This window comes from Anas platyrhynchos, chromosome 12, assembly GCF_047663525.1.
Source record: "Anas platyrhynchos isolate ZD024472 breed Pekin duck chromosome 12, IASCAAS_PekinDuck_T2T, whole genome shotgun sequence".
Classification (NCBI taxonomy): Eukaryota; Metazoa; Chordata; class Aves; order Anseriformes; family Anatidae; genus Anas; species Anas platyrhynchos.
In genome coordinates, this window is record NC_092598.1 from 6600559 (window position 1) to 6614512 (window position 13954).

The 13954-nt window shown below is 35.6% G+C and overlaps 1 protein-coding gene across 2 annotated transcripts in view; it reads right to left on the minus strand.

The window, feature by feature from the left end:
- Positions 1-13954, minus strand: part of WWOX (WW domain containing oxidoreductase) — a 509171-nt gene that overhangs the window by 477024 nt on the left and 18193 nt on the right. For both annotated transcript variants that reach the window (XM_005018259.6, XM_013098287.5), the window contains exon 5: positions 3233-3339. In XM_005018259.6, the coding sequence (XP_005018316.1) occupies positions 3233-3339 (107 nt within the window). The remainder of the gene's footprint in view (positions 1-3232; positions 3340-13954) is intronic.

Sequence of the window (13954 nt, forward strand, 5' to 3'; positions counted from 1 at the left end):
TCTTATCAGTCCTCCTGTTTTCTCTATGTCTTAAGAGCTGGATTTTTCCATGCCATTTAGCATTTCCATTTTCTCACATAATCTTAATTTTCAGCTTTCAATATAAGCATACAAGCCAATTTTTAACTCTTTTTTTTGGACTAACAACTTATTAAAAGTACATCAGGCCCAAAGAAAAGCCGTATTTCCACAGACACTTATTTTATGGCACTCCGAACCATGAACTCACAAATAAGCTCACTAAGGGGATCAGGCTGGATGGTTTTCTTAAGTATTCTGTACTTCATTTCTGAATGCTGCATTACAGTAGATGCTACGCACACACACCCAACACGTATTTCAGGATTTAGTTTAATAAATATCATCAAGCATAACCATATCAAACTTTAAAATAACAACAGTTGTTTTTACATCTTTAAGTCTTTCGTCTTCTTGCAAAACAGTGTTAGTGCAGAACTTTCCTTGCTTCCTTTATAAGGAATTACAAATGTCCCATATGAAATGAGGATGAAAAAGGAAACGTTATTTGAGAAATTCAAACCTCAAGTTTTAAAGCATGCTGCCCCACAGAAAAAACAATATCGGATACACATTGCTTTTGGTAATATGTTTGCTATAATTACAGAAATACAAACTGCATTATTAACATGGTACACTTACAATACAAACACATTAGCATTCCAAGTGGCAACAATGTTTTGAGTTGTAAAAGCACAGTTTGTGAAAATTAGAAGAAAAGGGTATTTGGACATTCAGTTGAAGAGTAGGCACTTATTTAACAAGTTTCCACCCCTCAAAATATTGGACAAAGACAGTATTTAGAGCACAGCTCAGAGACACATCAAAAACTTGTAACAAACCACAATGCAAGTAGGTAGCACTACTGCTGCCAAAAATACTGAACAACATGAACATGAGGCTTTGTAAGGCTGCATCCTCAACAGATTTTTTGTTGTTGTTTTTCAAATTGATTCCAAATTGAAAAGTAAAGCTCGAAAAAACTCATTTACTTTTAATTATTTTGCTTTCCCTAGGAACAAAGGAGACAAAATACTGTGGATATTTTAACGTTTTTTATAGCAAATACAGCTACAGCTTGAGAATTTGTCTGAACCGTATGCAGAGATTGTTGACATTTTCCTGAAACTTTAATTTTAGCAAGGATTTTTCAATTAACAACTTCCTGCTCTGCTCTAACACCTATAAGCTAAAAATTAATATTTTATGTCAATATTTTAATATTAGTATCAATCAACCAAATTAATCTTTGTCTCTGTTTTCAATAACAGACTTTGGGGCAGGTTTTGTGTTTTCCTCAGGATTGCTTACAATTTGATGTAAACTTTAAGCTTCTTGTAATTCATCAACTAATTCTCTCCTGGTTACACACTCCAAGTAATTAAAGTTCAGTAATAACTTATTCTTTCTGCTCCAGCACCTGCATTTCATTTGTTTATTTTCCCAGAGTCATAAATCTGAGGGACTGTCAAAGTGCCATAATATTAGTGCAATAATCAAAGTTAATTAGTCCCTCTCAATAAACAACAACAAAGCCATTACAAAGATGCATTGAAGGTTTTCCAGCTACCCAGTTTACAGATGAGATTCTTTTCTGAACAATTAGAATTTGAAAACTGTTAGTAAATAAATGTAGTGTTTCTGAACTAATTTGAAATTCAGTGATCTTCATTCAATTACCAATTCATTAACTCCTAGTGAGGTAATACAGGTACTAAGGCAAGTATTTCCTGAAGTCCCATTTCAAAATGTTCAAAGATAAGCTCAGAAATAAGGGAGCAATGTGATATTTTTAATTAAAATAAGGCTGCACTGAGTGTCTTTTATTCTAAGTAAAAATATATACATATATATAGCTCTATATTAATTGGGCAAGGACTGCTAATATCAAGACAGAATATGTCCAAATCCAGCTCTGATGGAAGGGAATGGACATGCAAGCTTTAAGTGGCACATGCACTATGCTTGCCCAGATTGGAATTATTTTTTTTTGGAATTCCATGTCATTGAAAATGTCATTGAAACGAAGACCAAAAAGACAGCTTTAATATGAAGTACTAAAGGGGAAAGGAAGATATTTTTCCTTCCCAATCCTTTAGTGTAAATCATTAATATCATAAGAGCAAGAAAAAAAGGTCTAAATGCAAAAACTTTGTTTCTTGAAGAAACTTGTGGTTACAAAAACTAGCAGTATTATAAGCATCACTTGTTTAGAAATACTTGTAAATAAGCACTGTTTGTTTTGCACTAATAAATACCATCTCTAGACTACTTATGTGTAAATATTAATACTACTGAGTGCTCTCCCATATCATCTGGGAGCAGCTGAAATATTTTCAGAGCTTGGGAAATGGACCTAAAACACTCGTCACTATAATTCTAGCAGGACAGAAATAAAATTCCGAGAACCTGACCCTGCAGTTTATTACTCAAGTGTAGGGTATAGGATTGTGTCAACAGATTATCTCAAATCAGCAGTCAAAGCAAGCTTGGGCAAAACTAGCCTACTATCCTTACCAGCAAGTAAATGATTGTGGGAGGAATAAATTAAGAACATTGAAGAACATTGAATATATTTTAATAAGGGCCTTAGAAGACCCCCAGAAAGGGATGAGGGGAGAACTAGGAGTCAGAAAGAAACAAAGGAATAAAAAGCACTGGGGGGCTTGTATTAGCATGACAAAAATGAAAGAGAGGAAAGAAACAGGAAGGAAAAAAAAACATCAAGACAGACTGCCCAGCAGCACTGGTTATTTGCATGATGGACAGGGAAGATAGGAAAGCATTTTTGGTTTTGAAAAGTGTAAGGATTATTCCCCCAAATCTCCCACAGTACAAAAAAAAAAAAATGTCTGTCTGATACCTGAGTGGGTACACTCTCCTTCAGTGAGTTCTATATTTTGGTTCTGGAATCACTCTGTCCTACAACCTGTGAAACATGCCTCAGTGGTTCTTTCAAACTTTCTAGGTTTGAAAACATCTGTATACACATAGATAACAGCATGCAAAGCCTTGCAGTCCAATGTGACCGCATGAAATGAAGAACCTGTCACAAGCACCACTGACTGAACAACAACATATTACAAAATAAGATAAATTCCCTTTTCCTTAGATCTTACTTGAAAACACATCTATTTAACTGCTTGTACTGCACAAAAGACTCCACATCCTGAAAAACATAGCTTAACGCTGGACACTACATACATTCACTTACCCATTCCCCAAGAATGCGTTGTACAGCATCATTGCCTCTTGACATATTTCTGCAGGCCAGGATAACATAAGCCCCATGCAGTGCAAAAGACTTTGCAGTTTCAAAACCTATGATAAAACATTTTCCCCGTCAGAAATAGATCTCAGTGACAAAACAGCTACAAATTACCTGAAAGGTGAGCCACATGCTGAAGTACTCTAGCCCTACCTGCATTCTGAATACATGCCTGCTAGTCACCTGGAGCCCGCTTTTCAGAGCACACATGGAAAAAGGTACAGCCCTCACTTTGAGCAGGATCTTAGGGGCTACAATTGTATATATTGTGCAGGAAGCTTGGGATCTTCAAAATGAAAAACCAAATTTCTCTGTCTTGGTGTCTTCAGTTAGAAAGCAGAGCTATACTTAACTCCTTACTTGTCTGACTGTGAAGAATAAGCCAAAAGGCAAGACTACAGACCTGTTGTGCCTGGCAAGACATTGCTGCAAGTGATAGAGCATTCTGAGACCAAGCTCTGCGTACTTTAGATGCACAGCTGGCCTTTGACATATCAATTTGAGAACCACCTGTGGCATCAGGAATCACATAAGTGAATACAAATAAAAATCACATGGGGATAATTGCTTCTTTTTCTGATCTGACCAGCATGCCACCTGTCAAATGCTTCTGCACAAAAACAGGGACCTGAGAAATACACAAGCATTAAACCATTCCCAGGATACAGCTGTCAAGTTCATTCTCAGAAAATGAGGTTTTGCCTACGTAGATTAAAATACTGTATTGGATTATATTATCCAAGTACTTTAAAATATTTCCTAAAATTGCTTAAATAACCTGTATAAATTCACCTCACTTTGTCCCATCATCAGTTGATGCAGAACAACTTTTCACAATTGTTCTCATTATTAATTACATGCAGTTTCAATATACTGGATTCATGTAGCCCTATGATAGGGCTACATGGGTGACTGGATGAACCAAATGACACAATGAAAAAACTAATCCATTTAAAATTCTCCCTTTTTGGGTAACTCACTGGCATGACTTAATCTGCAAACATATTCTTTCTAAATCCAAAAGAAGAGGGCAGATAGTTCACATATCACTGCTGTTAAAGTGCAGCATTCATGTATATCCATTTTTTTTTCTTTCATATACAGAATAAAGTTTGAATTCCTAAGTGAATTCCTAAGCCTCTGTACACAATCTTTTTTGCAATACTATTAATCAGTTCTTCCCCATTCCGAATTTGAGCACTTAATTTCTCCTTTCCAAAAGGACACTTCAGACTTCAGACTGATTATAGTCTGTTTATTTGGGACTGTTCTGAAATTTGAAATCAGTTCAAATTATGGAAGTGTCCACCAAGAGCTGTAGCTATCCCCTTTTTGCATCATTTTTTGCAAGCTATGCAAGTAAGCTCTGTTTCGCTGTCCAATTCATTAAGAAAAAGCTACACAGAACTTGGTCCAAGATAAACCTTATTTAATTGGAAAGATCTGTGACAATTTACACTAGGAGATGATGAGTTCTTGGGAGTGCAAAATGCCCATAAAGTGCAGAGACTTGAGCCAGAAACTGGGTTTCTATCAAGGGTGAGCTAGCACATGTTTAAGATCTATTCAATAGTATCGCTGGGTACCCATTTCCATGGAGAACTCTAACAGTGAAAGAAATTTCCATCTAGCTGAAAGAGGCATAACATTGCTTAATGAGTTCCAATTAGACAAGCTTAAACTAGAAAACGAAGACAAACTGAAATGCCCAGCAATTTGAGCATATGAACAAGTCAAAGAGAAGAAATATTTGTTGTAGCTCTATGACATTTAAAGCATATTCACGTTTTCATTTTAAAAATTGTTTACCAAAAAAACTATTAAGATAGGCTGTCTCACTTCCAAAACACCCTGGAGCAACAAAATTCAGAGCACAAGACATAACTTATGTTATAGAAGCAACAGACATCAAGACAAATTTAGACCATTTTCTGCAATTACATACTTACGGTATTTAAGTCCATGCAATTTTCTTGTATCTCTTTTAAAGCCATTCATTGTACCAAGCAACTTTAATTACCTGGGTAATTCACTGCATGCACATGAATTCAGCTACAGCATATGCAAAGATTTCCCCTGTTCCTAATTCCACCTTAAGTGTATTTAATTAGAATTTTTCATATAGCTAATGTAAGCTAATAGTGCTGTGGTACAACATGTCTAGCTGTATACTTCCTGTTTTGCACAAAAAACACACTTATTTCTACCAGCTTATCACATTGCTAAAAACTAGATGGAACGCCTGGGAACATTTTTTGTGTTATACAAAGACCTAGAGCTGACAGCCAGTTTAATTTGCTAAGCACGATGATGTTTTGCTAACTTTATCCCATGTCATGTTTTGTACAAAATAATAAATTCCATGTCATTCTCAGTTACAGTTAATAACTTGATTTTCATTATAAACTAAACTGAGAAAAAATAAAATTGAATTAATTACTCCAGATTTAGTTAATAATACCACCTGGATTCTTCCTTACAAAGACGGAGTGTTTAAAATCCTCCCTTTAGACCCTGCTCCTCTCTGCAGTACCAGTGTACTGTTCTTCTCCCTTAGGCAGACGTGGTCTGAAACTTTTTAAGAAAGTATGTGCTTTAAAAAAAAAACAAAAAAAAAAAAACACACACACCTTTTTGGAGAATTTTTAACCAACAGTCTCTCCTTCCATTCAAAATACAGCCACAAGCCAAGAAGTATTGATGGGTCCACCCCAAACCACATAATTATTTCCATTCAACCATTGAATTAGTGTTTATAGGTAGGGATTGCATATAACTAGTACTATTTTGTCTTCCTTTCACTTAGTTTGTTTAGAGCATAATCCATAAGAGGCATTTTCAGACTGTCTGCCAGATTAAATTTATTAAGAATAAGAGGTGCCACAATTACTACTTCACTGGTGTTTACCTACCAACTTGCTCAGTCTTCTCAAGACTTCAGCATTTTAGATATGCCACAAAAATAGATCTTTACAGACCTGAAAGTCCCTAATAAGCAGTAAAATTAATTACCTTCACAGTTTAAGAAACTATGAAGGAGCTTAGAAAGCTGCAACTTCAAGCTGAAACTTGTGAAGCAAAATTTAGGAAGTACCTTGGTATTTGACTCCTTTTTACAGCTTTCGCAATTTGTTTCTCCTGCAAAAATTTGCTCGTCTTCCCTCCTCCAGCGTCACACAGATAGAAGGGGGAAAAAGCTTCTCTAATAGTGGAAAACTTTTAAGAGACTCATTGTGTTAATATAAGTTCACCTACACCATTCGTCCTTCAGCAAAATGTAGCTCTGTTGTCAACAGAGTAAATCTTTTTAAAACATTAGTCTCCCACAAGGCTGAGTATTTTATGTAGTAAACTATTTAAACTTTGTAAAGAGAAGCCTTACCTGCCTATAAAAACTTCATTGAATCAAAATACACATTGAATGTGGTTTCATGCACCAAAGTTGAATCACAAACATCAAAAACACTCAAAAACACTAAAGTCTCCAAACAAATTCACAGTAGGGTTAAATAAAAAGGGAAATCAAAATGCTTATGTTAAGGAAGTGCTTAGTTGATGGACCAGAACCACCTCAATTCTACCCATAAGTGCAACTTGTGGAGTTCAAAGGAACCAAAGGCCTCTTTAAAACAATTTCACTTCGCGACCGCAAGCACCAGTATGTGCTGTTACAATGGCACAGCCCTTTCACGAAGGAACATTAACAGCAATGATACCACTTTCTTTCTCATCAAAAAAATCTTCTCCAGTGGTGAATCTCCCCTGCACCGCAGTGCTGGTGTATTGCTGCTGCAGAGCTGATTTGACCCACATATAACAGATGGTACCATCTACTGCCACCAAAAACTACTGTCATTGACATTGCACATTCCAGCATGGTTCCAGCAGCAGGAGAAGTGTATATGACAGCAGGAGTCTGTGCAGAGCCCAAGATGTTGCTGTTGTGTGCTCAGTTTCAACTATTCATATCCTCTGGACTTCAAAGCATGCAGCCCCAAAAGAGTTGCGAGACTTGAATATACTTCCTAGTTACTAGTTATGAGTTTGTTTTTTTTTTAAACTGAGGAACAACACAGAGAATATATTTGAACATTAAGGACAGCCAATTACAAAGAACAAGGCAGATACTCCCCCAAATGTGATACAAGAGCAACATGCTTAAATCACATATGCTTTGGAACAGCAGCTGTATCAGATGTAAATCCTCTATACAATGGATTGTTTAGCAATTGTTTTAGAAAACTAAGACAAACTTCAAGCAATTGCCCTGGAAATCTCAAGACACACGACCTTCCTGAGGCTGGCTACTCTTGCTGCTGTTTCTCCAGCTGAATGAGCTCTAATTTGACACTCACGAGTGGCAATATTGGTTAAGTATAAGAAATGCATGAGGATAACACATTACAGCACAGCTCTCAGCATCAACAGCTAACCTAGAGGACAGATAGCAGAACTAACAGGAGATACGTGGACAGCAAGTGCATGGAATTTCCTACAGGCTTTTAAAAGCCTTCAGCCTTTTACTTACATTGTGCTTTTCAAAGGCTCAAGAATTAACACTTAAATTTCAATCTGCATAGTCTATGACGATTTTTAATGCTGTGCTCTCACATTCTTGTCTATCTGCCTACTATCTATTTGACTACTATCAGCAAGGTTGGGGACAGATTTTCAGCTAATTAATGAGCAGTTAGCATCGCTCAATTAATGCCAACTCAACACACACCAGATGAGTATATGACTGTCAAGCAGTTCAAACTCTTCTATAAAACAAAGTAATTCAGTGTGTATAAGAGTATCAAAATATCAAATTGGACAGCAGGAAGTCCATTTTGCTTGTGGGACATTTTGTAAAGAATTTGCATCAGACATTTATATGTTTTAAAGCAACATTTGTTTTAATTCCCAAAACAGGCAAGAATGTTTTAATACAGAAGAAGAAATTCAAAAACAATTCAGAAAAGAGCAAGACTTATCAGCTTCTCTGCCTTCTCCAAAACACTCCAGGATGCCTTGGATCTGTCATTTACAACCCACTTGAACAGCAGTGATGCCATCTTTCTTTCCGACAGCTTAGTCCTCTATTTAAAAGCCTACAGGGTTTGTTTGCTTTTAGTTTCTTCAAAATCATTTCTTCCCTTCTCTCCATCGATAGGAGAACTCTGGAGGCCCTGAGATTCTTCCTTTGTGCATCAGTAATGATTTAAAGTGGTCATGACTCTAGCCTTTCTTGAGCCCTATGTCACAGTCAGTTTGAATGTAAACTACAAGGAACTGCAGAATAAAACCTCTTTCCCTTCCACTACAGTAAACAGCAAAATCAAGTAAGTGAACAAAAGTAGTCTGTGGAATTGAGAGTGAAAAGCATTAGCCTGTTTGTATTACATATTTCTGGTCTTTCATACACTGATGGATTACTTATGGACCATAGAACAGTGAAAACCAACTCTAGTTTTGTAAGCATGAACATTTTGTATCACTAAAAGTGTGTATTACTTTCCCAGCTGTGGTCAGTTTGTTTTTTCCACTACATTGTTCTCAAACTTTCATGTTACTTTCTGAATTACAGCAAACACCTCTTAAATTCTTTATAAACAGAAAAGCCCAATTTGCAAAGTCAAGTTAATTTTCAGAAAACATCTGGGTCGTTTTCTTGTTCGGTTGGTTTAAATGTCTATATTTTCTTTTAATACAAAATGAAGAAGAGAGACTTGTACCGAGTCATTCCCCTATAAACTAGCAGCTGGAAGATCAGGATTTTCCCCTCCCCCCTCCCCCCCAAAAAACGGTATTAAATTGCAAGCAAAAATCCTCCCACTTCCCATGAAAAGGAAGTTTATTTGTACAATTTGGTTGTTCTTGGGAAAGAATAATAATTCTACATAATCTTCATATAGTAAAGGGGACAGATTTTAAAATTATGCAATCCAGAAAATATGAAAACTCAATTAAAACATTCTTGACACTAAGCAATTTAAAAAAAAAAAAAAGTATTTTGGCCTCCTCCTTTCAAGGGCAGTACAGCCACAAGATCAAGAGCATGTGTTTAAACAAGTGTACAGAACAAGCGAACTCTTTCCCTTGAGCAGAAGTGATACAAAAGAGAATGTAAAAAGCAGGATTATTTTTTTTTGTTATCTCCTCGCTATGAGTTTTTTCCAGGAGAGAAGAAGAAGAAAAAAAATAAAACCTCACAAGTTTCCTCTTCAACTCAGTATAGAGCAATACATAGCACTTCAGTTTCACATTGTTTTTAAGACTTTTGGAACAAGGAAAGTATTCTTATTCCAATATGCTTCTACAATACAAATCCAACACCTAGCTAAAAAACCTATGCCACGCAAATGGCCAGCACACTCTTGGCAGCGTTAAGCCAAGCAACAGAGCTCAGTATGCATGCGTCTTTTTAAATATTAATATTCTGATAAGACACAACATTTTTTCACTCAACCATCAGAAGCTCATCTGCACACTGGATTGTCATCTGAAGCTCATAGCTGATTTTCTCCTCAAACTTAGAAGTAAATAAATAAAAATATCACAAAACTATTTTTCCAAGCAGATGTTGCTCCCTTCAATCATCCTCTGCTTTGAAAGCAGAACCTTTTTCTTGGATCAAGAGTAAACTTCAGTTTTACTTAAAAGGGATGGAAATAAAGAAGAGGACACAACTTTAAAATATATATATATAAATTTTTAAACATGCAACCTAAATGAAAGGCAATTTAAATCCAGTTTTACTACAAAGGAGAGTAAACTGCAGCAAGGTTAAACACTGAAGAACAAAATCATCTTTATAATACAAAATAGACTCATCCCCACTGCTACTATCTCAACAAACAGATGAGTTGTTTGTGACTTTTGAGACTTAATCAGGAGAACTATAAATGGAAAAGACTTCACTCATATGCACCCCTAGATTTACTTCAGCTTGAAAGAACTAAGCACCACTGACAACAGATCAGATTTTCTCATTCAATACAAATAGTAAAGCAGATTCAAACCTGCTAAAGCAACGAAGAATTTGGAGTTATGTAAGCTGCTTTTCTGGTTGAACACTGCAATACTGACATGTGATTTGGGGAAGAATCTTTTGAGACTAAGATTATCTTTGCCTGTGCTGGTGACTTAAGGGTACATCATCCAACAGATCTTTCATTTGGATTGATGGCAGCCCTATGTGAATCATCACATCATTTACTTCTCAGAGCCCCAAAAGCACCATGCATTCTGCATCAGATTTGCTTGGCCACAACCATACAGTCTCAATATGGGTATTTAGGATAAAATCTTAGAGACATTTTTCAAGTTGCTCTAAATGCAAACTCTCAGGCAAATAAAACACCAAGATAGTAGCAGACTAAATTTTAAAAAGCAATTTACGTTAAATATTAATGCTATATTTGCTGCTGTGTGTTTGTAGGCACATGGTAACACCACAAACCGATATTTTTCATTTGAAAGTTTGTTGTTATATGAAAGGTACATCCTGCCTCTCCCTTTGTGTATAGATTCAACAAAGGTGTTTTTGTTGGAGCTGTGAGCCACAGAAAAAGCCAATGAAAATGAAACAGGATGACTAATGGATTGGTTCTGTTTTCCATCCAGACAACTTAAAAACATGCACTCATTGCACGTTACACTTTGCAATGTACTGTGCTGGGCATGGAAAGTTATTCCCAATAATAAGCACACTGCCATTATCATTGTCAAAATTCAAGGTATTGTAGTTGAGCTGAAGGTATCACAATACTAAACACATAATCCCATCAATAAATGGATAATTTTTTTTTTATAAAGATTTGTGTCTCCGTTCCTCTAAATAATTAAAAACGTTTCATCTGAGAAAAAAAAAAAAAAAAAGGTAAACCTATAACTGAACACAAGTAAGAGCCACAAAGCTGCAGCCGGATCTGGTATCCACTCTATCTCTACTGCCCAAAGATTCCTACCGGGTCACTTTAAAAAACACAAGACATGAACACAGCTTGGACTTCACTTTTAACACAGCTGAGAAGATTAAACACTGACAGTTATATCAGCTATCCAATGGCATGGTCTAGCTTAGACTCAAAACCACATTTCCTATCCCTTACGTTGTAAAGGTGCTACCATCCAATATAAATATTGCAGTTACAGCCAAGGGTTCCTGTCTGGAACAAACCCTCTGCTGAAATGCAGCACATTACATACAGATCCAAGCTACTTAACATGTCCCACGATAAGACCTTATTTTAGTTGTGTAAAGGCAATTCACATCAACCCTAAACGTTTGCCCCTAAAATACAGGGAGATCTCAGTCGAGATTTTTCTGAGTTTCTGACTTCATGTAACTGCAAACAGGTTCTGTCAAGTGCCTGGATGGATGAACAGTGGTGAGGAATTACAGGGAAGAGAAAAGGAGAATTGGAGATAAAACAAGGATTTCACCGTTAGGTTCATATCTTCAATATCAACTCCTTGCATTAGATGCAGATCAGCTATCAAAAAACAGAGTCAAAAATAATTGAGCAATGCATCTTCCATTTCAACTAATCCCAAAACTGCTTAAATATTTTACGCTGCTTTAAGAGAAAAGCTTCAGCCTTCAAGTCTTATCTTGCCTTTCTTCATCTATTAAATGATAGGATCATGCCCCTACCAAACACCAAACAATCTTTTCCTGAATATTTTTAAAGTGCATTGTATCAGTCCAACAGAAGTTACCATGAAGTACTATTTTACCAATTCTCAAGTCATTTGCAGACACAAACTTGTCATATCTTAACACCACATCTACAACTGAAGATTCCTCTATTTGAGCTTTTTATTCTCAGTGTTTCTTCAAGCATAGAATAAGCTCATGTTTTCTTCTGATTGTCTTTGGAAATGACAGTGTGGCTTTATGCAAGCAAGTCAGCCAGTTTTGCCTAACACAAATCAATTATTGCGTTTAAAATAAATATATCAGAATTTGGCTTTACAATGTAATGTTTCAGGAGAATTTCTTAGAGTTCCATTTTTTTCACTTTCATAAAATATTTCCTTTGTAATAGATATCATCCCACACAAAGACAAGACAGGCATCTGAATATGCAGCAACTCGACATGTAGCTTTGAATTTTCTAGAAAAAAATAGCCTAAAAGTAATTCTAAATATATTATTACCAAGATAAGTTAAACAAAAAAATTGCATATATTTTACAAGAAACCTGAGCTAGCAACTTTGCCCTAAAATGAGCAGGAATCATTTCAGTGTGACTTATATTCCCAATTTTAGTTAAAAAAAAAAAAAAAAAAAAAAAAGCTAAAATTACTCTATTCATAATTACATGTTTATATTCATAAGGGACAAACAAAATATTTTGTTAGACTACAGTTAGTGCACTCCTTTTGTTTTTACTGCAAAATAAACACTTTCAAACTAACCACTTAAGCAAAATCTAGAGTAGCAGAAAATGATAAATCTGCTTACAGTGTTAAGTCAACATCAAAGTAGCATCTCAAAGAAACCTAGATGAGATTCGACTAGTCAAATTTGATTTGACATTCAGACCACATGATTTTCCTGTAAGTAACCATTCCTGAGTGTTTAGTCAAACAGATAAGTGACCAGGTTTTTGTTTATTTAAATAAAAACAGCCTATACAGGAGTGCTGGTACTTGAACACAGTATTAAGGAAGTAACTTTTTGTGCATGCTAGCTTCATAGACACTTTATAACATGGGTGAGGCAAGCTACAAAGTAATGGCAACAGAACTCAAAAGAACCACACACACACACAAAAAAAAAATATTAACGATTTACCTAACATCAGTAGCAAATATCAAAGGCCAATCATAAAGAGCCTAGGTAATCCTCACATCCCCTTCAAGGGTTTGCATTATGGAAAAGTGCCAGCATAAAAGCATTCATAACCAGGTTTATAAAAAAATCTGATCAGATATTTAGAATCAGCTAGGTTATGAACATGGTTTAGAAGGGTTATTTCCTTCAGCTCGTCTCCCCAAACAAGTTTTTGGGGCTTTCTTCCCCATTACCACTATTTTTAAAACACCTTCCCATACAACCTTTCTCAAACAACTGAAAAAAGACCAGATAATTTAAGACTATCTTTGACAGTCTCAGGCTTTTTTATTTTATTTTATTTTAAATAATCACATTAAAAAACATATTCTGAGTTGGGAGAAACAGGATTGGCAAACTCTTCCTGTAAAACTGCTCTTTGCATCAGCAGTAGCTTTAGGCAACACATGAGCAAAAATGTTTCTCACCAAAGAAAAAATTGAGAAAAAAGCCAGAAGTTGTCTAGTTTCTTTTCAAGTGCACTTCTGTTCTATAAGCCAACAGTATCATAGGTTTCTGTACTGCTGAGCTGAGCCCTAATTAAACGTAACAAAAAAAAATTAGTTGCATGTTTTGAATCTCCTTTTGGCAAGTACAACAGTGCAATGTTAATGTAAGAAGTAAATTTAATAAAGAGAAATATTTCATCCAAGGCAGAATAATTAAAAGTCATACTGTGCTGTCAGCTAAAGTGCTAGATCCTCCAAGCTTTCTTTAATCTGTAAGCTATTTTATGACAAATACTCAGTTTTGTGTAAAGATACTGAAAAAGTACTGCAGCATAAATCAGACCAAACTTTTTCTTAAAACAAACTTGATATTTATTTAGATCAGTTGCACAA